Source organism: Orbicella faveolata, unplaced genomic scaffold (assembly GCF_042242905.1).
Source record: "Orbicella faveolata isolate gen_17 unplaced genomic scaffold, um_ofav_v1 contig_12, whole genome shotgun sequence".
NCBI classification, from domain to species: Eukaryota; Metazoa; Cnidaria; class Anthozoa; order Scleractinia; family Merulinidae; genus Orbicella; species Orbicella faveolata.
This window is the reverse complement of record NW_028301539.1, coordinates 16646358-16671381: the sequence shown is the minus strand read 5'-3', so window position 1 is coordinate 16671381 and position 25024 is coordinate 16646358. Positions and strand designations below refer to the sequence as shown.

Below are 25024 nucleotides of genomic sequence, written 5' to 3'. Positions count from 1 at the left end.
CCCTTGGTACACTACAGGTGTAGCTGCTAAAATGTTTACAGAAGAGGATCACCTGAAGGAACTATCGACAGCACTAACGCAAGATGTAGTTGTGATTAAGAGACACTGATTACAGTGCTTTACATCTCTGCCTCATGACTTCCTGAAAACGGAAATAATTAATACCCAGAAGAAACAGTCTTCAACAATTGCAAAAATTAGTTCCCGCAAAATATAAAAAAATTGCCGATCTGCAAAATTAAGTTCCCGCAAAAAATCCGTGTCACACTTCTTGTTCGCTCGAGGACTCTCATTACTATGAACCGCGTGCAGTCAAATTGTGTCTACTATCACTCAACTAAGCTTCAGGCGACAGTGCGAAAACTATCGATGGACACATACGTTTGGTATTTTTGTGCAGCTTGACTGCACTACTCAAATCGAAGAACTTACAGATATCTCAGTTGGCTAAATTTGGTAAAAGTGCCGCTTGATATCACAGTCAGCCTGTTATTATGCAGAAATCTAACAATAATGTGATAGAAGAAGTGTTTTAATCCATGTAGTATTAAGTAAATGAGTGCATAAGTAATTGAGTAACTCAGTCACTTGAAATAAATGAGTCTGTTTTTCAGTCCGTCAGCCAATCAGCCCATCAGCCCGTCAGCCGGCAAGTCCACCAGCCTGCCAGTCCGCCAGTCCGACAGTCAGTCAATCCGTCCGTCCGTCCGCCCGCCCGTCAGTCCGTCCGTCCGTCAGTCCGTCCGTCCGTCCGTCAGTCCGTCAGTCCGTCCGTCCGTCCGTCCATCCGTCAGTCCGTCCGTCAGTCCGTCCGTCCGTCCGTCAGTCAGTCAGTCCGTCCGTCAGTCCGTCAGTCCGTCAGTCCGTCCGTCCGTCCGTCAGTCCGTCAGTCAGTCCGTCCGTCAGTCCGTCAGTCCGTCAGTCCGTCAGTCCGTCAGTCCGTCAGTCCGTCAGTCCGTCCGTCCGTCAGTCCGTCAAGAAGAAAGATAAAAAGGTAAGAAGGTAAGAAGGCAAGAAGGCAGTTAGGTAAATGGGTAGCTAGATGGCTTTCTAAGGCAGGTTACTAAGTGAAAAAAGAACATAAAACAACAACAAACAGGAAAACTATGGCAGGATGGCCCATTTAGCTAAACCCATAGCTATAGGGCCCACTAATCTGCCAATGGACACAAAACAAATTAAAGCAAACAAAACCAAGAGTCTCTTGACAAAACATAAAGCATAACACGAGGAAAAGAAAACTAGCTGAAATTCGAAATAAAACATTGAAATTTCGACATTTTAAAATTTAAATCTGTTAGTAATCAGCTGTTGGCTAATGACCCAGCCGGTAGCCAAAAACGTGTTTTTAAGAACTTACAGGTGTCGTAACGAGGTCAAAGAAGCGAATACATCCTTTGGCAGAGATTGGATTTTGTTGAAGGAAAGATCTCTGCGGAGCAAAACGTTCATATAAGTAATTGGCGCATTTATGGACCGAGACGGAATCGAGGTCCATAAATAGATAGAGAAAGAACACGGTTTTCTCGCGGGACACAGCAGGTAATCCCGCGCGGGCAAGAAAGCGCCATCTTGACCACTTGGGTAGTCAATCACAGCACAGAGTTTGGTTCGTCTTGCCCACTCATGGAAATAGCCGTATAACAAATGTTCTTTTAGCTAGATTCGTTGACCGTTAAAAAAAAAAAAATGTTTGGGGATTGCAAAACAACAGTAATAGCTACTAAGTTACTACATCAAACGTACAAAATACGCAAAATCCGAAGACCGGAAAATACATCCACGGATAAGTTCTGAATATTGTTGGAATGCACAAATCTGCCAAAATAGAAGAAAACAAATAAATAAAAATAAAATAATAATAATAATAATAACAATATTTAGCATATAAAGAAGTCTCGAGTGTGCTCTGTTCTGACCACGAAAGAAGTGTAGGGGGAAACGCGAGACTACGTAGTGGAGTGTTTCTTCACTTCTTGAGTGCTCTCCCGCTTCCCAAGTGCTTTTCAACAGAACAGAGCACAGTTGACGCTTCTTTATTAGTTTTATAAAGAACCCATTAATTTTCATTCAGCTAATATTTTCAATCAAATTTTATTTTCCAAACGACGAAAACCGACGTCAGCGTGAATATGTTCTCTGATAAAGCACGCTAAAATAAGCCAATCACAATCCTTGTTAGATTTTCTCATATAATTTGATTGGCTAACGAGACAACGGCTATCAATCACAACCTGGTCTTCCGCTAGACTCTTCGAGTGGCTTTGGAGAAAAGTACGATCGCTTGAAAGTTCGCTTTTTAGTTTGATTTTAACTGAAGGATGTCAAAATTTATTGTCCAGAGGAATCCGGCAGCATTATGGCTCATGAACACGTGCCCTTTTCTATTGAAAATTACGAGAAAAGGAGCTCAAAGCTTGCGGATGAAAATACGAAATGCTGAGATGTATTTGAAAGGAGCTACAGTTATTTACGTTTTGCAGCAAGATTCCCAAACTAGTGTCAAAGTTAGAAAGACTAAACTGCTCACGCTGGTTCTACTCTGATTACAGGAGAGAATATCACAGCAAGCTTTCAACTGATCACTCGTCGGGTGAACGTTGTAAATATTGAGTTTCACTTCGCTGAGATCACCGGAGATCGCTCGTTAGCGAACGAACGTTACTACATTCCATGTAAGTGTTGTTTGAGGATTTTTACAAAAATAAAGCTTCTCATCATAAACACAGACAGCGTGCGTGGTGTTTTTTGTCGTTTTACTTCTAATGTATAATTGTTTCTTTCATAACAAAGATAATGTCTTTTATCGAAGCATTTGCTAGGTTGAGAATTTATTTATTTTGCTATGTGATTAAGCTTACCGTTTTGTCGGACTCTAGCAAAACTTCTTTTTTTAGTACAGTTTCAACACTTCTGTTGCTCTGTTATTAACAATGGCCTGAAGGTAGCTATGTTTACCGCAGACAAATAGCTCGTTTCTATTGCGTTTGCCTGAGTGACAGGAAACGTTTGATATGGGTCAAATTTGTCAAAATTCCGAAGCAAAATTTGAAATTCAGCTTACCGTGCATCTGCTCTCTGATAAAGCACTCTGTTTCAGTCAATCAGAGCGCGCGTTATATGGAATTTTGTTGAATAGTATCCTTTAAACAGAACGGCAGGTAGAAAGTATAAAGCTGTCATAAGTAAACCTTGCCGTTTAAAAAAAGCAAACCAGAATAAGCTGTGTTACAGTAGCCCAGCTGGACCTGGGTGCGACTTTATTAGCCATGAAATTAGTATGCATCTGGTACATGTAGTATTCAACCGTCTTTGCTATTAACGACCCTTCTAACAATGGGACACTCAATAAACCTAAATTGCTTTTGGCTTTTATTTTCAACTAACTTTTGAGGATCCCAGGGCCTGCCTAGGATATAATAAATAAATAAATAAATAAATAAATAAATAAATAAATAAATAAATAAATATATAAACACGTTAGGACAGCTTTCAATTGAGTGTCCTAAAACCAAAACAAATGTAATCAACTTAGCCAATCACAAAAGACAGATAATTCAATAAACCAATCAAGTAAATACATATAACTGACATCAACCATCAACCGGGAAAATGTGTGTGAACGAGTAACAATTGGGGCTAAATGGCTTTGGTTTTTCTTCTGATTGGATGAAAAAGCTGCGTGAGTGTTTTAAGCCAATCGCGAAGTGTTGTAACGACACTCGACACTCTACTCAACGGAGGAGGCAGTGTGGCCGAGTGGTAAGTGTGTCGGACTCGCAGTCCAGCGGTCCCGGGTTCGAGTCCCGCTCTTACCACTACCTGGATTTGTTTCTCGGTAGCGCCGAGTTCAAATCCGGCCAGTTGGGATTCTTAAGAGTGCCTGCCAGTAAAAATCAGACAAATTCTTAATTTCGCGGCAAGGGTCGAAAATTCGATTTCGCTCATTTTCCTATGGTAGATAGCCTAGGGCATGACAAAAACTACTGGATAGTTTTTTGGCAAAATATCCTTTTATTTCAAAGGAATATGCAAATTACCAAATTCCGTTAAAATCGTCATTTGACGCACCATTTTATTAAACAAGTTTGAGAGCCTCGCATGCAAAACCACATCATTCTTCCGTCTTTAAAATACTCAAATATTTTGGTGCAATGTTTAATTGTGTACTGGGTTGATTTTCGGGAATGTTGCGGTTTTTGTTGGCTGCAAAATAATTAAATTTCGAAGACATGTATTTCATTCACTTAAAAGTACTTCGTAAAAATAATTGATTTTCACCATGTGCGAAACCTTCAAATGGATTAAGCTTCTGGTGGTTGAATCGCAGAAGGATGGTCTACAGATTGCTGTAAAAATTTCTTTGGGCAAATGATTGTGAGCGACGCGAGAACTTTTCAAAGTACGTTAAAAATGCAGATATTTGACCATCCGTCGTCAAATTTCAATTTACGGGTTAGACATATATTTTAGCACGCGCCACATGTCTTGAGCTATATTAAGTTGAAATAGACACAGAGCTGATAATTTCGAAATGTTCTAACCTTATTTGCCGTAAAAGGCAGGTGCAAAAGCCGATTTGACGTGTTTCTGTCTCCATTCGTCGCACATAAAGCAGAAGTTTGCTTTTGTTTACACAACGTCCGATGTACATCGCCAACTGTCAACTTATTTAATGGTCGAATACCATGAATCTATGACCCTCTTTCGACACATATGATCACCACTGCATCTAAGTCAAAAACGGCTAAGTGATTTGTAGATAGTTGCTTGCTTTGCACAACACCAGAATATTACGTTTGATCATCGTTTGATCTATTGCTGCTTGAATCCTTTGTTGCAGCGGTTTCTTGTTTGTTCGTCACGCAATGCTGTCATCCCATTTTAGGGGGTAGCGGTATGACAATTTCTATCCTAATACGTAAGGCTCCGTAAGGCTTGGAACCACAGGGAGCACACAATCTTGTTGAGTAGAGAGAGATTAAATGAAGTAATGGAAAGAATGAATAGTTAACCATTGCCCGTGTTGTCATCTTTTACTAGACCACCGCTACCTACGCGCCCTGTGTAAATACTGTAACGCTAAACTCGTACCTAGGTCTTTTCGCGCTGTGCAATTATTTTTGGTTTACATATAATACAGTGGGCTACCCTAAGGGAAATGGGTGGTGGCCGCTTAATAGGGGTTGGCCGTTTAATAGAGGTTGGTGTACCTTGAATATTTTTTCACTATCGGGTTATAAATTTAGCTAAATTTCTTAGTAAACATGGAGTCAATTCAAGACAATCATGATAGACGTCATTCTCAGAGACCAAGGGGCAGTTAGTGGGGGCGGGGAAAAATTCTAAACGGGGCTTCGCTCGAACTTTTTTCCCACCCGTTTAGACTTTTCTTCGCTCCCACTAACTGCTCCTGGGTCTCCGAGGATGACGTCTATAATGATTGTCTTGAATTGACTCCATGTTTACTAAGAAATTTATAACACGATAGTGAAAAAATATAAAAGGTGCACCAACCTCTATTAAGCGGCCAACCCCTATTAAGCGGCCACCTTCCATTTCCCCGAGGGTAGCCCACTGTATCATATGTAAACCAAAAATAATTGCACAGCGCGAAAAGACCTAGGTACGAGTTTAGCGTTACAGTATTTACACAGGGCGCGTAGGTAGCGGTGGTCTAGTAAAAGATGACAACACGGGCAATGGTTAACTATTCATTCTTTCCATTGCTTCATTTAATCTCTCTCTATTCAACAAGACTGTGTGCTCCCTGTGGTTCCAAGCCTTACGGAGCCTTACGTATTAGGATAGAAATTGTCATACCGCTACCCCCTAAAATGGGATGACAGCATTGCGTGACGAACAAACAAGGAACCGCTGCAACAAAGGATTCAAGCAGCAATAGATCAAACGATGATCAAACGTAATATTTTGGTGTAGTGCAAAGCAAGCAACTATCTACAAATCACTTAGTCGTTTTTGACTTAGATGCAGTGGTGATCATATGTGTCGAAAGAGGGTCATAGATTCATGGTATTCGACCATTAAATAAGTTGACAGTTGGCGATGTACATCGGACGTTGTGTAAACAAAGGCAAACCTCTGCTTTATGTGCGACGAATGGAGACAGAAACACGTCAAATCGGCTTTTGCACCTGCCTTTTACGGCAAATAAGGTTAGAACATTTCGAAATTATCAGCTCTGTGTCTATTTCAACTTAATATAGCTCAAGACATGTGGCGCGTGCTAAAATATATGTCTAACCCGTAAATTGAAATTTGACGACGGATGGTCAAATATCTGCATTTTTAACGTACTTTGAAAAGTTCTCGCGTCGCTCACAATCATTTGCCCAAAGAAATTTTTACAGCAATCTGTAGACCATCCTTCTGCGATTCAACCACCAGAAGCTTAATCCATTTGAAGGTTTCGCACATGGTGAAAATCAATTATTTTTACGAAGTACTTTTAAGTGAATGAAATACATGTCTTCGAAATTTAATTATTTTGCAGCCAACAAAAACCGCAACATTCCCGAAAATCAACCCAGTACACAATTAAACATTGCACCAAAATATTTGAGTATTTTAAAGACGGAAGAATGATGTGGTTTTGCATGCGAGGCTCTCAAACTTGTTTAATAAAATGGTGCGTCAAATGACGATTTTAACGGAATTTGGTAATTTGCATATTCCTTTGAAATAAAAGGATATTTTGCCAAAAAAACTATCCAGTAGTTTTTGTCATGCCCTAGGCTATCTACCATAGGAAAATGAGCGAAATCGAATTTTCGACCCTTGCCGAGTTATTTTCCATATTTATGGACAGGGACTCTTAACAATGTTATGTACAACTCGAATTATTTGTTTCAGTTGTTTGCTGGACCCCAGTAGCACTTGTGCTATAAGCATTGCCGATGGTAAAATAAAGGCAATATTATATTTTTACTGAGAACCACTCTAATGATAATAACCGTATTGTGCCTCACTACTTGAGACTAAGTCTGCACCAAATGGTTCTTCTACGGATACTTTCGAAGATGCTTCTAAATTTTGAGACATCTTCAGGGATATCTTAACTTTGCCATTTTGATGTGCAAAAATGATGGTACAAACGTTCGAAAATACTGACGGAATAACTCGTAACGTGACGTCCAAATCGGAGTATTCAAATCGTTTTAGCGTAAACTAAAAATAAAAACGCGTCAAGTATTACACAACTTCAAATGAAAACGCATAAGAACGTGCGCAGGTACTTGCTATATGAAAATGCAGATTGGACGAGAATAAATCTTAATGTTCAGTTATGTTTTCGGTTATATGAACACAGACAATTTTCAAAGTGTATGGGGAATGTCTATATTAATTACCTGTTCCTCTTTCGATTAAGATCAATCAATGCCAAAAACCTTGAATCGACATTGTTGTAAAAAGCGGTTTTAAACAGTTGTGAAGAAAGGTCAATTGGATTTCTTGCTTTTTACGAATGTACCTGGCAAACTTGAGCGAAATTTCTTCTTGCATTTTTTAAAGTTCGAAATCTCCAAGCATCAGATATAGTTGCAAATTTTAATAACTGGATACCTGTTGCTGCCATGTTTCAGATATTCCCTACAAACGTAAGAGGCAAATAATTCAAACATATTCCTTTCTCAAATGCCTGTCGGATAATACTCTCTAACAGTTTAGGTTTGAAAAAGTAGTTATACTTTATTAGTTATATTTGTACTTTTTCTTCTATAATTCTCGCAGCATTTATCAACCCATGGATAAATGAAGCAAAGTAAATATAATGTATTATATTTCACCAACAATTTCTGTAGAAAGTCGTTATTGGCAAGCACTCCTGGAGGTAGAACTTCAATAGCGTTCAAAGACAACTCCCTGTGAAAAGAAGTATGTATCGTTCTTAAGAGCAATTGTTAGGAAATGAAAGAGCCGTAATGCTTTAAACGGACGCGTTCGCTCGATTAAGATTATTCCAGAATGCAGATGGATAGGATAATCACGAATGTTCCAAAACATGCAGAATTTACAGAGAAGCGGAGGGGGAGGGTAAGGTTTGTGACTTGTAACATGTAACGTACTCCTAATTTGGTGACTTTCCCTAAAATCTACAAATTTCCATAACAATCACATCCTGAGAGCTACCTTTCACAAATTTGGGATTTTCTTGTTTAATAGAAATAGAAAAGAACTTTGGTGGGCTATTTTTTTTTAATTGTTGTGTGATTGGACAAACTTTCTCTAGCAATTTGTTTTGCTTTTGGATGATCAATTAAAGGTTTTGCTTTAGCAGAGCATCTTGCGTAACTGCACTGGAGTTTCTGCATTTATCTATTTATGGACATAATCGATACTGTCGAGTGCATGTAAAAGTATGCAAGCATTCAGAGGATTACGTTTTGGCCATAAAAGGGACACAGTCAGCTGTGGGACAGCCTGACCTGGACACTAGTTTTCTCACTTTGAAAAGAGTTCACCTCAACCTGAAATCAAAGATACGCGTCGAGTACATCTAGAAATCCGCTTCAATCTTCGCAGTGTTTTGCTTGATTTTCAATCGTTTACTGAAAAACTTGTTTTTGAGTTTGCTTTTGCTCCTCCTATGATATTATTTTATCATATTTGGTTAAAAACAGTATGGATCGCGTCTCTGGGATATACGAATTAGCTATGAAATAGCATCTAATGCGCATGTGCGCCAGCTGACTGTGTCCCTTTAACGTTTCGATCCTCTCCATTATTTAATAGCTTCGTTAGCATGCCTTCATGGGTATTTAGTCTTTTAATTTTCACCCTCTCTTGTTAGCGGATTGTAGTCAGTAGTCAGTAGTTAGTTGCAGGTCATTTAGCTGTTACTAATCAGCTGTTGGCAGTTGTTTGTGGGTAATTAACCAGCCAGAAACGCTAATGTTCATTCGTGTTTTTAAACACTTACAGGCTTTGTAACGAAGTCGAAGAAGCGAATACGTCCTTTGGCAGATTTTGGATTTTGTTGAAGGAAAGATCTCTGCGGACCAAAACGTTCATATAAGTAATTGAATTTAAAAGAAAAAAGCATGCAAATGTTCCTGGTTCTGAAATGAGTATGGCATGGTTATTTTGGAATGGAAAGCTCAGTATAGGTATATAGTATTGTTTAACAAATTGTCAGTAAGTTTAAATATGGATCAGAAAGATTATCGCTACATAGCAACTGTCTTGTGATATACATAGTTTTCTAAGACTCATTTGACGTCTTGCGGCATAACGGCAGTTAACGAAGTTTGAAAATTGGGTTTCCTTGGCAATAGACCATAATCGTATTTTCGGTGTTAAACTGGAACTAGCTTGCAACAGAGGCTAATGCGGGGAGTCTTTTCAAGTGCAAATGCTGTAGAATCTAGCTCTCTCTTTTATTTGGGTTCATTAGCGTTCCTTTGGGAATTCGTTTTGGGTACCTTTCCTGCGCGTTTAGTATAATGTGTATCTTGTTTAATATTTTAGTTTTTATAAGCTTTCTCGAGCATTTTTTGTTGTTTGGAGTAGTTTTTAATTCTTTTCAAACGTTTTGTAAAAAATAATCAAATTCAAGCATAGTGGTCGATGACGTCTTTTTTAAGTTATATGACATCATCGTTCCTTGTTACGGGTAAGGGAAATATTTTTAGATGTGCTATAATCCTTCTACTTTTATCGTCATTGCTTAAGACTCGCAGGTTTACACGATGACTTTCAACCGCCCCCCTCGACGCCGATCTGAATAAGGTTGACTGGAATGGAAATTACTGTCAAACAAGAGCCCATGGCCATGGGCTCCTGTTGTCAAACAGCTGACCTCCATTGCTTTGAAGGTGATGATGGAAGTTTTTGATTGGAGCTCCCCTGGTTTTAACCAGCTGCCTAAAGATGAATTGTGGTAGAATCGATATGAAGTGGTCCCTGGGTCACCCTGCTGTAGCTCTGCCGAACAACGCTGTGAGGTCACAAGGCACTCGTCTGACAAATAGAGGACAGTCAGAACAAAATTTGGGTATGCTTTGAAGTCATTTAGTACCAAGCGCGCCGTCGTAGTTATGAACTATGTGGATATCAATACACCCATGTCTTACAGTTTCCCTGATGTGCACGTGTTAGCTTACAGTTCTTCAAGAAAGGTCATTGGAGCAAAAACCCCTTCAGGCAGAAATTTAACAGCATTAGAAGACAAATTCCTGTGAAAAGGTAGCATGTAAGAAAATTTGATAAAAATACTACTTCTTCAAAATTACATTCGTGTGGGAAATGGTTTCTCTCCTTAAGACTGTTAATAAGCTTCGTAACTTAATTTACATTAAGCCAGTTTTCAAACCAAAATGGGAAATTCAATCAACGTTGCAGCGGATTGCTTAAATAGAGAATAATGCATGGCGCGCGAAGGTATGACATTTATCTTCGAGTGTTCAACTCGATATCTCACAAGTGAGCGCGAAAGTTGTCCGAAGGCTACACGAACGTTTTCGAACATTTTCCGAAAATTCGGAAGATTTCGGTAAATAACCGAAGATTGCCGAAGACTTTCGAGGAAGATCCGAAGAAGTTTCGATGATACACTAACAAGTTTAAGTACAGTTGAAGGGTCAAAAGTGATGTCAAACATTACGTCATCGATATCGTCCCCGTGAAATTATCGTATACACATGTTCAATTTCAGCTTTTCAGTTAATACAATAAGTCATCTTGTAGCTAATTTAAAAGCATGTTTCAAGTCACGTCATAAGAGTTGTAAAACCGTCATCGACGCCATAGAAAAGCGAAATTTTTATGAATCCCAACTGATCTTTGCAATATGTAAGTCACTTGAAAACCACGAAATAATTTTTAATTTCAAGACCAAATTTAGTCAAATATTAAGGTGATGTCACACGAGCCGATTTTCAAGGCCGATTTTTAATCCATGTTACAGGAGACAACTTTTGACGCAACTTTGTTACGCGCAGCGGTCGGCAACGGTATGTTACACGAAACGATTTTTAACCCAACGTTCTAAATTCAGGCAACAATATTGCAGGTTTTTAATCACTTTCGTTGAACTTGCAACATGTTGCCGCAACGAAATGTTGCGTTAAAAGTCGCTCTGTGCGCCATGTTACACGACATCGATTTTCAACGCAACAATGTTGCGTTAAATATCGGCGTTGAAAATCGGCTCATGTAACATCACCTTTAAACCCAGGAATGATTTTTGTTAAATTTTATGTGCATACCGAATTTTTTTGTGGTCGGCAGGGGAGCGGATAGAAGGCAGAGGAAAATGGGTACGTCTGCCGGCATAGACTTCAAACCGTCTTAAGAGCCAGTTCCTATAAATACCGAGAATGAGGCGACAGTCGCCAAATTTTCGATTTCTTCATATTTTGCCCAGATAACCTCTGTAGTGAGTTGTTTTCGAAAATACCATTCAAAGGTCCTGAAGCGCTTTAGTGTTTTCGAAATCGAGGAAAGTTTGAAAATCGCCATTTTAGCTGCCTGACGCCGCCGAAAATGGTCGAAAATTGTGCATTTTCTTTTCGCTCGTACAGATCAACGCAATGATATCTACCAATATACTTTGGGTAGCTCATAGTGCATGTCTTGCTGTTTCTAAAGCATTAATTTGATTAGTAAAAGCTCCAAGTTTAATAATATTTTAGGCCGATAAAAGTACCTTCATCGAAGCTCGTGAGCGAAATGGCTCATTTCAGCTAATTTCAATACCATCAAAAGCCCACTGGTACATTGAATTTGAAGTCGAAACTAAAATTTTCTGAAAGCCCATACTCTATATTATGTTGCGTGAAAGTCTCTTTCGCGGCCCGAAAAAATTAACCCGTCGAGAGACATAAACGTGTGGTACATTTTTGTAAATTCGTCATTCGCGAAACCAACATGGAACTTAGCCAGCTACCTTCATCAAGAACAAAAATAAGCGAATGGAAACCTTTTCCGTCAATAAGGATACTTGTAATCTGTTTTTTTTTTTCCTTTTAGATTGACCACATGATTAACTTTTGCAAACATTTGCAGTTAAATCAAAATAGACGCTGTTTTTGGTACATTTTAATGTTATGCAAATTTATTTCGATCACCGGCACGTGCATATCGCCCGAAACTGATTTTCCTTCCGCCTACTGTATGTTTCTTTTTGAAGGTTACAACTGTAGCACACATTATTCGTTCAATATCGGCAGTTTTAACTTTTGTGGAACACCCATGGTCACAGCCGAGCTTGTCTTTAAGTAAAAATAAACATTTTGAAACGTGAAGTTTGAGTAAACAATCGGTTACAGTTGCATCCATCATGTTTGGCGTAAATATTCGAACACAACCATTTCATGTAAACAGGTACACTTTACTTTAAAAACAACCGTCTCATCGCAGCATTTCTTGAAATCCTGGTCTGAGACCAGGTAATGCCGATAACAAAGCGCGAGCAGTTGACGAAACTTCATGATCAACTGTCGAAACGTTGTAGTTGTGGAATAAGCAAGATGATTCAAGATTTGTATTTCTTACCCGTGTGCTTGCAATTCTTATGGATACAATTGCACCTATCTGTTACCACCAGATTTATAAATGAATAGTTCGTTTCTTTAGCTAATATAGTACATACCTCTGAATAAAACACATACTATGACATCACTTTTCTTGGGGTGTTCCAACAGTCGTCCGCGCCTACTTACAAAACGTAAGCAGCAAGACTGATAAAACCACAGAGGCTTCTTCGTCAATCGCACTACGCTGTCCAGATTTCTTTCTTACAAAGTTTCCAGACTTCGGTTTTTTTTTGAAATTCCAAGACTTCGCCGTTCTGTTGGCCAGTCCGAATAATTGTCATGGTGTTAGCTGAGTAAGTTCTTGACTTTGTTTGGTGGTCCCAGTTCAGACCATATGGCAAATGTGGATTGCGTGACAAACGGCCATTTGCAAAGTGTCCAAAGTGGGTGAAGATGGCGGCGAGTGAAACTGTTTGCTCGTGCAAGTAACGTGGTTCGCACTGTCAGCCTAAATAAACATTTTTGGACGGAATTGAAGGATGTAGGGGGAAGGGGGTGTTGTTTAATTCTGCAAGAGGACAGAACTCGACGAACTGACAGAGCCGTGGGCGGGTCCTGCTATCATGGCATGTCTACGTAGATTAATGGAAAGTATTACCGCGTTCACAAAAGTTGTGCAAACACCTTTCCTCTTTACCTTTAAAATACATGTTTGTCGTTCGTACTTTTTGAATAGAAATGCACCGGTGATAGGGCTGGAATACAAAAAGGCCATAGGAGGCCTAGAGGGCATCAGATCTGAGATACGCGGTGTGAGTTTACATACGTATTCACTCCTGTTGCCCTCTGATAAACTATAAAGACAATAATATGGGCGCTTTCCAAAAATCGGACACTCAGAAGATCTAAAATTTTCCTATATTTTACCTTGAGAATTCACAATTATTGACCTAGCGAACTTCCCATCAATAATTAGGCGGTATAAAATAGTTAGGCATTATGTATTGTAGCCTTATTTTGCGCATTTCAGAGGCAAAAATAAGAGCGAATGTATGGACTGTCCACCGGGACAAAAAAACTGTGTCTGTTGTAGAGAGAGGCGTTCACTGTGGAGAGGTGACCGTTAGTGGACGTTCGACTGTATAGTTTATATAGGTTTAAAAAAGAACCGGTAACAGGAGTGAATATGTACGTAAATTCTCAACACGTACCCATTTAAGACTAGTGCCTCCCAGGCGTTCTTTTTTCATCCCAGTCATGTCCCTGGTGCATTTCTACACCAAAAACCTGGAGCAATATACCTGTATTTTAAAGTTCAGTAGGAAGGGTGTGTTTTTTTATTAACGGTAATAAAGTCGAAACTTTCTACAACGGCCACTTTGGGGACAGAGGAAAGTCGCCGTTATGGAGCGGTACCAGTAGGGGTGAAATATGACACCGATATTCTCTTGGGTTTCAACATTTTTATCTTAAAAAAGGCTTAGTGTAACATGTAAATTCGTAACATGATCAAAATATATGATCAACAAGACAGAAACCAAACAGAAATAGAGACCAAAGACCTGCGGCATGGATCAAGTTTCGTGACCATGTCCAATAAAAAATGGGGTTTTATAGACAGCGTTCGTCAGTTGTTGATTAACTGGCCGTTGTGAAGAGGTTTTTTTGGCAGTTGGGACGTGTTATAGTGGCCGTTGCTGTCGTCAAGAGGTGGCCGTTCTAGAGAGATTAAAATAAGAGTGACCGTCCGCCGGAGTGAAAAGAAGTGGCCGTTGCAGAGAGGTGGTCCTTTGTGGAGAGATGGTTGTGCAGGATCGACTGTAGTTTCCATTTTTTCAACCAGACATAGAGAAAACACCCTGCCTACACGAGGCGAGCAAGGCGCAGTTTGGATTCCCTGTCCACGCCCCCCCTCCCCCCCCCCCCGGGGCAGGGGAGCTCGTCGTACCTTTTAGGGCTTAAAAATGAAGTTTTAGTAGCCCTTAGGGTGTTCAGCCTCAAAAGGTCCAAAGCGGGAGCTTTTGCTATGCCTTTTAGGGTATTGAGCCGAAAAAAATATGACGCGGGGAGATGTGTTATGTAAGAAATGGTATCTTTTAGAGGAGAAAAAAAAGGATCTTGGTACCTCTTAGGGGATCTTAGGGGATCAAAATTTTTCAGGAGCACCCCCGTCCTTCTTATATGGGTGTCTCCCTCCCTTCGAGGTCCACGTCGCCACCTTCACTCACTTTGCAAAACGTCAGATATTGACTTGTTTGGTACAGTGGCCGATTGTTACGCAATCCACATTTGCCTAATTGTCCGAACTGGGACCACCAAACAAAGTCAAGTACTTAATCAACTAAGGCCATAACAGTTATTCGGACTGGCCAACAGAACGGCGAAGTCTTGGAATTTTAAAAGAGAGCTAAGTCTGGAAACTTTGTAAGAAAGAAATCTGGACAGCGTAGTGCGATTGACGAAGAAGCCTTTGTAGTTTTCTGTCTTGCTGCTTACGTTTTGCAATTGGCGGACGCCTGTTGGAACACTCCAAGAAAAGTGATGTCACAGTATGTGTTTTATTCAGAGGTATGTACCATATTAAGTGATAGGAAACGAACGATTCATCTATAAATCTGCTGGTGAAAAACAGGGGAACTGTATCCATAAGAATTGCAAGCACACGGGTAAGAAATACAAAGCTTGAATCATCTTGCTTATTCCACAACTACAACGTTTCGACAGTTGATCATGAAGTTTCGTCAACAGCTCGCGCTTTGTTATCGGCATTACCTGGTCTCAGACCAGGATTTCAAGAAATGCTGCGATGAGACGGTTGTTTTTAAAGTAGAGTGTACCTGTTTACGTGAAATGGTTGTGCTCGAATATTTACGCCAAACATGACGGATGCAACTGTAATCGATTGTTTACTCAAACTTCACGTTTCAAAATGTTTTTTTTACTTGAAGTCAAGTTTGGTTGCGGCCATGGGTGTTCCACAAAAGTTAAAACTGCCGATATTGAACGAATAATGTGTGCTACAGTTGTAACCTTCTAAAAGAAACATACAGTAGGCGGAAGGAAAATCAGTTTCGGGCGATATGCACGTGCCGGCGATCAAAATATATTTGCATAACATTAAAATGTACCAAAAACAGCGTCTATTTTGATTTAACTGCAAATGTTTGCAAAAGTTAATCATGTGGTCAATCTAAAAGGAGAAAAAAAACAGATTGCAAGTATCCTTATTGACGGAAAAGGTTTCCATTCGCTTATTTTTGTTCTTGATGAAGGTAGCTGGCTAAGTTCCATGTTGGTTTCGCGAATGACGAATTTACAAAAATGTACCACACGTTTATGTCTCTCGACGGGTTAATTTTTTCGGGCCGCGAAAGAGACTTTCACGCAACATAATATAGAGTATGGGCTTTCAGAAAATTTTAGTTTCGACTTCAAATTCAATGTACCAGTGGGCTTTTGATGGTATTGAAATTAGCTGAAATGAGCCATTTCGCTCACGAGCTTCGATGAAGGTACTTTTATCGGCCTAAAATATTATTAAACTTGGAGCTTTTACTAATCAAATTAATGCTTTAGAAACAGCAAGACATGCACTATGAGCTACCCAAAGTATATTGGTAGATATCATTGCGTTGATCTGTACGAGCGAAAAGAAAATGCACAATTTTCGACCATTTTCGGCGGCGTCAGGCAGCTAAAATGGTGATTTTCAAACTTTCCTCGATTTCGAAAAAACTAAAGCGCTTCAGGACCTTTGAATGGTATTTTCGAAAACAACTCACTACAGAGGTTATCTGGCCAAAATATGAAGAAATCGAAAATTTCGCGACTGTCACCTCATTCTCGGTATTTACAGGAACTGGCTCTTAAGTATTTTATATATTATTTTATATTTCAGCTGATACAATTAGCCCTGTAAATGGTTTGAACCCAGGAGTATCAGTAGTTCGTATAGTGTGATCGTCCGGGTGAGTGTAGTTCTGAAAAGAACTGTTGGTGGTGACTGACGTTTCGACAACCTGAGCGGAAGTCATCTTCAGAGTCAAGTGAATAGTGTTTGTCAGTCGATGATGTTATAAGTCTGGTCCGTTGAACGTGATTGGTCAGTATAGCCATGATGGTATTGGCTGAAAGACTCGTGTAAAGTTTGTCATCAGTCATTGGTGGGTTTCGATCCGTCTATTGTTAGTCAAATAGGTCGGTTTTTGGTCCGTGTATTGTTTAAAAGTCGGTCTGTTAGAAGTCCGTTTGTCGGTTTCGTTTCTGTCGTGGATAAGTCGTTTGTAAGGCGCCGGTTAAACTGTGAAACTACCGTTACCTACAGAAGACATCATGGACTTACTGAACCTTTGCCTTACATCGACTTACTTTCAGTACAACGGTAAACACTACAAACAGTTGCATGGAACAGCAATGGGGTCGCCTGTTTCTGTTGCTGTCACAGGAATTGTGATGCAACACGTGGAGGAACGCGTCCTTGCAACTTGCCGACAAACGATACCGCTTTGGTTACGCTACGTTGACGACACCTTTAACGCCGTTCACAAAGACGAAATTGACGATTTTCACGACCACCTAAACGAACAGAACGCCGACATCCAGTTTACTAAAGAGATCGAAGAAAATGGAAAACTTCCTTTTCTAGACTGTTTGGTAAGCCGCGACAACAACGAACTACGAACGACAGTGTACAGAAAACCGACGCATACCGACAGATTACTTGACGAACCATCCTACAACCCGACTTCACACAAAGCCACGACTATAAAGACTTTGACGAGAAGAGCGCAACTAGTTTGTGAGACACCGGACAGCTTACGTGACGAAAACAGATACCTTGAACGTGTTTTTCACAAAAACAACTACAACGCTGACTTTATTAGACGAAATATTTACCGACCTATTGAAGCTGACGCTACGAACAGGAACCCTACACCTGTTACTACAGTGACTATACCGTACATTAAGGGCACTTCTGAGACCATCTCAGGGATCCTACAGCCCTACAACATTCGTGTAGCCCACAAACCTACAACTACGTTACGACACTTACTGACCAACGAGAAAGACAGAGACTTACCTAACGACAGACAGGGAGCAGTTTACAAGATCAAATGCTCCGACTGCCAGGCTTCCTACATTGGTGAGACTGGCAGAAACCTTAACACGAGACTGACTGAACACAAACGAGCCACGAGAAATGGTGATGCCAACAATCACATTGCTGTACATCATCAACTGACAAACCACAACATTGACTAGGACTCTGCTCAGTGCTTAACCTACAGTACAAACTATTTTCAACGACTGACTCTGGAAAGCTGGTACACTAACCTAGAACAAACGCCTCTTAACAGATGTCAACAACTACCGGCGCCTTACAAACGACTTATCCACGACAGAAACGAAACCGACAAACGGACTTCTAACAGACCGACTTTTAAACAATACACGGACCAAAAACCGACCTATTTGACTAACAATAGACGGATCGAAACCCACCAAGGACTGATGACAAACTTTACACGAGTCTTTCAGCCAATACCATCATGGCTATACTGACCAATCACGTTCAACGGACCAGACTTATAACATCATCGACTGACAAACACTATTCACTTGACTCTGAAGATGACTTCCGCTCAGGTTGTCGAAACGTCAGTCACCACCAACAGTTCTTTTCAAAACTACACTCACCCGGACGATCACACTATACGAACAATTAGCCCTCTAGTTTACCTCAAATCTTCCCACAACAATAGGGTGAGACATGTCATTTTGGGGCAGCTTTATGTTGCCATGGTAACCACATTTTGATGGCTTGTGATTTGTTTATCTTTGTTTCTCTAGTTTGGTTATACGCACAGACAGCCCAAGCTCCAGCTGTGAGACAATCGTCTTGCGTAATAGCGGTCTTGGCGAAAATATAAAAGTTTGTATAAGAATACTTACGATCCCTTTGCGGAATTGAACTAAACTCAAGAAAAATGCCTGACCTTACGTCCACAGTGTTTCGCGTTATCGCTTCCTAGCTTGGTTTCGTACCCCTAAATGATAATTAAAATCTTGTACTTTCCCCTTATGTTTTCTAGTGTTAATTCTACACCCATAAAACAATAGGCTGGACACAGGATTACTCATGTTTTATACTCTTAATTAGATAAAAATCACTTACAGAGAACGAAGATATGTCAATGTGGCAAATACTCCGTCAGGGAGAAAAGTGATACCGCATGAAGGCAATTCTCTGCGATTGATGGATTGATTGATAAATTTAGTCAGTGAAGAGAACTTAGTTGATTGATTTCAAAGAAAGAGAGTTTTACCTATTGTAGCTATAGTTTAGTGGAGGGAGCCTGGCCGAGTGGTCAGGGCACCCGACTTCAAGATACAAGTCCCGCTCTGACCACTAAGCTGGAGTTGTTTCTCGCGAAGGGGTGGGGGGGCTTTCTCGGTAGACTCCAGTTCAACTTCCCGCCACGCTCGTTGGGATTGTTAAGCCTATTGGTATTTGAAATATTTGTTCCGCTCAGGTTAAGCGACATGCCTATGAACTAGCTAGGTGAAGCTGGGCGTATTGGCCATTAAAAATATTCAATATTTAACATTTAACATTTTAAGACGAAATCCGACAGAAAATTTAGCTTTTAGTGGACAAAAATCAGTACCAGAATAATTCTAAGTATTTTACAGTCCTTTTTACATTTTAAAGATATAAATAATTACCTGAAATAACACCAAAAACAATTCCCTATGGGAACGAGAGAAAATAAATTTCAAAGTTCAGAAGAATTGTGCAAACACAAGTAAAATTTCATCATCAGTTTCATTTCACCAGTACTTTCAAGTGTTTCATACGAAGTCAACATTTGTTTTCGACGTTTGGTGTTGCTAGAAATGATTTTTTTTTTTGAGAAGATATTTAAAACAGTCACACAGAAGTTTGCAATATGATGTAAAAAATATTGGTACTAGATTTTTGTCCACTTGTTACTCAAACTTCCAGTGGATTCCGTCTTAACATCTTCTGGTGTTCCTCCTGCATAGGCTTCACAACAGTCTTACGGATTCCAATATATAAGAACAGTGATTTTTAAGCTTCTCGATATAGTCCCGAATACGTGAAACGGCTTAAGGGAACCGAGAGAACACGCTCTATGTATCAAATTTTTATAGTTAACACAGGCTTGGAATGGATTATTTTTTACTTCAAAGGAGAGGATACTAGGTGAGGATTAAACGAGAAACATCCTGCAGGTGGATTGATTTGTTCAATAAGTATATTTCTTTCCCCATACGACACCAAACTGTGGAAAGAACAAAAAAAATACTGCGAAAAAGTCTCCTAGAAATTGTTTTCACTAAGAGAGGATTCTCTCCAGGTCTCTAATAATTACCAAGAATTCAAGCACAAGTTGTTCAAAAGTTATTCAAAGGCTTTGATCAATTTGGTGAACTCTCCGCATCTCTTCACGGATTGCTGGAAAATCGGCAAGCACTTAGGTCACGAAACTACGTTTCTTAATTGTACGTGTGAACCACTGCAAATACGCAACCGCTTTATAACCTTTTAACAGGCTGTATTAATAATAAATTATCAATGGACAGATGTATGGAGAAAACTGAAAGCGGATCCAGAGATTTTTTATTTGTGTTGGGGAGGGGGCTCCTTGTACTCAAGAAACACTGTTGAAAAGTGTTTTTACTAATAATACTACCTGACCAATGTCAAGATAATGATGCCAGAGCATTCGAGCAAGTCTTGACAACCATAATGCCTTTGAGATATGGTTTGTCTCATTAGGAGCCTTACATGACTCCGCTAGAGCAGAAAGGACAGTTGTGTACACTCACATAAAAGCAAAACTTGTACGATCAGGTGCTCATTTTTTGCACGTTTTACCCTATTCAGACTAGTAAAGGGAGTGAGGAGTTTAAAGAAGTTCCCTCAGACCTATTTGGAACCAAATTTGTGTGGCATATATCATCAGTCAAGGGTCTGCAACAATATTTTGACAGACATGTTTTTCAATTTTATTTTATCATTATTATCATTATTATTATTATTATTATTATTATTATTATCATTATTCATTTATTTATTTATTTACATTTTGCATTTAATGGCTTTATTACAGTATCTTTTACTTTTTAAGCTAATTATAGATTTCGTTGTAGGTTTTGATAATTTTCATGCGCTTTTTGACGTTTGTCTTACGTTTAAAAAATTATTCCGAACTGATGGCGTCATTTCTAAGTTATATGTGAAGTCATTGTTCAATGTAACACGATTTCAATAGTTTGAATGTCTTATATATCCTGCAAGTTTCATTGCCATGGCTTTAATGCTGTAAGAGATACAGGCTGAGCCTCAGAAGCCCTCCCCCCATCCCCGTACCAGTTGACCAAAATTAGGTTTAACACGCTTAATAAGATTTCCCGACAGCGGCGACTTTAGTGCAGGCTACAATCCCGGACAAAAGTAGTTGGGACAGTTGAGCTAGATCACCTATCCCCAATCCCCCCTAATCAATGTCGAAAAACGTTGCGGTTTTTTTTCAACAAAAAGGAAAAAATCTCCTGATTATCAACATTGTAAGTGGGGGGAGGGGAGAACTTGCTTGGTGTCCCAACTTTTTTGTCTGGGATTGTGGCTCTGTTTCTGAAGAAGTATTTTCGTTCCATTCCTTTTGGAATGAACGAGGGCAGGGGTGGAGGGGAGAGGCACACTTCGCGGACCCTACCCCAAGACCTGAGTTATTCATTATACATATTTTTTCTTATATTTATTTACCCCTGGATCCGCCATTGCAAAGAAATTACACTCACAGAGTCTCCAGATTTGAGAATTTAGAGAATACTTCAACTGTAAGATTTGAAAGATTGCTTGAAGAGATATACCTACCAGGAGAAAAAAAAGCACTTAGATTGAAAACAATTAGATTTAAAAGACTCTTTTGGGCTATTCGCATTTAATTTCTTCCTGCTTCTACAATATGCCTCGATGGTTTCTCTCCTCCAGCAAAGGGGATAAAGAGGGAGGGAGGGAGGGAGGGGAGGGAAAGAGAAGTGATAAAACCTTGTCGGTAATCTTAGTAATAATCAATGCATGTCAGTATGGGCGTGAAAATAAGAGCCCGATAAATTTACCTTATCCCATCAGACCAAATTTCCGAACTGATCAGCTAATTTCAGTGGTACCCCGACGGTATCCCGCTAGATCTTTGTACGATATTGACGTGGATAGTTACAACAGTGTTCCCTTTTGGACATTAAACAGGCCGAAGCCAAATTAATTTATAGGGAGAGCCCCTGCTGGTTCCAATAAGTGCACTTTACAGTATACTCCTTTCCTCAGAACAAAATTAACCTAGCTAATAACAGTAGTAACTATGGACCTATGGCAATTAGTGCCCTGTCATCGCCTGTGTATTCAGTATATTTAAGATCGGTCACGAAGATCGATTCTGAGTTATGAGCTCATAAAGCTAAAATTATTGTTGTCTAAATGGGTTATTATGTTGCTATGGTAACCTTTCCAGTTACAAAATAGGCCATAATTTGTTCACCAATGATTGGATATTGTTTGATATTATTATTGTGACACTGACTAAATAGGCGAGGGGTAGCATTGATCCCTCAAAGAAGATTAGTTGAAAAATGCTGGAAGCCGTTATGAGTCACCTTTATAATATCTCTTTGAAGATCATTCAGTGACGGAAAAAGGAGAAGTAACGTATAAAAATAGCAAAAGGGGGAATAACTTACATATAATGCGTCATTTTTGGTACACAATAATTTACTTCCCTGGATGATGTGAAATTGCTGCAGTAGATGATGTTTGATATTGCATTTTTGTAAACTTTAGGAAGACACCGATTTCCGCAATCTAAATGGTACAAAAATAAATTTACATCTATGTGTAAGCAAAGATCACTAGCTATATTTATGAACTAGCAAATATGGGCTAACACGTATACGACTGAGTATATAATAATAATTATAATGATAATAATTATAATAATAATAATAATAGTAATAATAATAATAATAACAACAATAATAATGAATTTTTTCGAAATCTAATAGTAATTTTATTTGCAAATCATCCAATAGTAGCAAAACGATAAAACATTGAAAAAACTAAAACAAAAATTAATAATAATAATAACAACAACAATAATAATAATGATGATGATGATGATGATGATGACGATAGTATTATATTTTATAGTTATGCAACGCTTTCGAGTGGCACACCGTAGAATATCCCAGGAGTCACTTTAATTTCCTTGGTATACCAAGAAAATATTAATACAAGTAACAAGTGGGATATTCTATGTTATTAAAACTAGATCATTGGACAATGCAATTCGAGAGTGGCTGAGCCATCTTGTGTTATGAGCCATTTTACCAAGCTCTACGAATTTTGTAAGCGTATGCGTGATTTTTGGGGGGCGTTTCTATTCTTATCTTAACTTCGTTTTCAATATTTTGGGAACGTTTTCAATAAAACAAGTATTCCACTCGCGCTTGTTGGATGTGAGATGATTATAGCCAACTTGACGCTACACGCCTTATTGGCTATCTACCATCTCATATCCAACGCGCGCTCGTTTGTAAGCGTATGCGTGATTTTTGGGGGGCGTTTCTAGTCTTATCTTAGCTTCGTTTTCAATATTTTGGGAACGTTTTCAATAAAACAAGTATTCCACTCGCGCTTGTTGGATGTGAGATGATTATAGCCAACTTGGCGCTCCACGCCTTGTTGGCTATCTACCATCTCATATCCAACGCGCGCTCCTAGAACAATTGTTAAGTACACCGAGAGAGATAGTGTTGCATAACTATTTTATACCATGCTATAGAAAATACCTTGGTCAACGCAATCAATGCGACATACGCGCGGCGCATGACGGGAAGCTTGGAAGAAATACTGTCGAATATACAACGGCTTTCCTGTATTCTGATTGGTTGTATTTTCTTTGGCGTGGTATAAAAACATGTATGATAATCTTAAACATGGTTAAAACAGTCTGTGCTGGACCAAGTGTTCCATGCACTGGAGCTTATCCCGATTTGGGTAGCGTTGAGCGACTAAGAGTATTTCTACTCCCCTGTTGATGGGATGTTAGTCCATCACAGAGTTACCCCAGCAATAAATTCTCCGGTGCCCGTTCATACAACTGGGCGGAGAGAGGCACTGAGAGAGTAAAGAACACAACGCATCGAATCCGGTCAGAGCTCAAAACCAGACAGCTCGATCTGGAGTCCAGCGAGCTGTCCATCAGAACACTAGAGCATAGTATGAGTCAACTATCAAGTACGGCAATCGAGAGCGAATGACCTTATCTTTTTAGTACTAATCTAGTAGTCATTAAACACTTATCTATTTTCTCTTGACAGACACTTAAAAGACGCAAAGAAGCCGCTGCCATTTTGTCAACAACTACAAACTACCAGGCTACTCGCCATTTACAACAGAATAGATAGTGAGTAGCGAGAGAACGGCATTCGTGATAGAACGCTAGTGAACTTGTACTAACATTCGATAGAAATCAAGGAGCTTGCAGTGATAACTCCTGGCAATAGCAAAACCATGGCATATTTAACTCTTCACGTCACTATCCTTTACATATATACCATCAGAATTGCATATATCAGTATCTGAGATTGTTTATCTCACAGTTCTCACCTATGAAAATGACTTTAAACTCTCTGACGTCTGTTCCATACGTGCTGCTGGCCACGCAAGCGTACTTTCCTTCCTCGAATGATTGGATATCTTCAACATATTTGTTGGTCGTGTTTGTTAGTGTTGTAGAGTTCCTTACTAATGCTATGTACACGGGGGGAGTTCCAGTAGCCGAGCAAGTGGAGATAATGTAGCCAGGTAAAGTTCGCACAACACGAGATGATAGCATGACTTTGGGCTCTATTCAAAACAGGAACACAAAATAGAGAACGGTCTTAAGATGTAAATTGGACTATCCGTAGAGATCGCCGAATATTTTGGCCGTGTAGTATTTATACCTAATCGTACTTTTTTGCTACACTTCGCCCAGGCGAGTTTGGTCGAGCAATTGTTCGTATTCAAAATACCCATGGTGAGGCCAAACGAACCTGATTTGCAGCCGAAGCGTAGCAAAATGGTACGATTAGGTATTTACCGTAACCCAATTCGGCCAAATGACCATTACATCGTAGCCATATCAGGTCAGTGTCTTGATATCGCAGGATATCAGGACAGTAGACACGGCTTCTGATTGGCTAATTACGAATTTCGGTACGCTAATGGATGAAACCTGTGGTTATTTGGTCACATAATGTCAAATGCATAGGATGCTTTCCATTCAACCAAAAGTTCTGGATTGCATTTCCGGAAATTTCCAGTGGCGAATGGAATAGCATTTTCTGGAATTTCTCTTAAAAAAAAGACTATCTTTCGAGGTATTCCGAATTTTTCGGAAATTTATTACCGGGAATTTCCGATCCATTTGACTTTCCTCCCGGAATTTCCGGAATTT

At 39.5% G+C, this 25024-nt stretch overlaps 1 protein-coding gene across 1 annotated transcript in view; it reads right to left on the bottom strand.

Moving 5' to 3' along the window:
• LOC110060125 (uncharacterized) overlaps positions 1-25024 on the bottom strand; it is a 72045-nt gene that overhangs the window by 14253 nt on the left and 32768 nt on the right. Inside the window, exons 7-17 of the mRNA XM_089280506.1 lie at positions 24193-24432; positions 22266-22386; positions 21327-21398; positions 18673-18744; positions 10123-10196; positions 9821-9981; positions 8942-9138; positions 7813-7884; positions 1747-1818; positions 1361-1432; positions 433-504 (exon numbers count right to left, since the gene is read on the bottom strand). Coding sequence (XP_089136632.1) covers positions 433-504; positions 1361-1432; positions 1747-1818; positions 7813-7884; positions 8942-9138; positions 9821-9981; positions 10123-10196; positions 18673-18744; positions 21327-21398; positions 22266-22386; positions 24193-24432 — 1225 coding nt within the window. The remainder of the gene's footprint in view (positions 1-432; positions 505-1360; positions 1433-1746; positions 1819-7812; positions 7885-8941; positions 9139-9820; positions 9982-10122; positions 10197-18672; positions 18745-21326; positions 21399-22265; positions 22387-24192; positions 24433-25024) is intronic.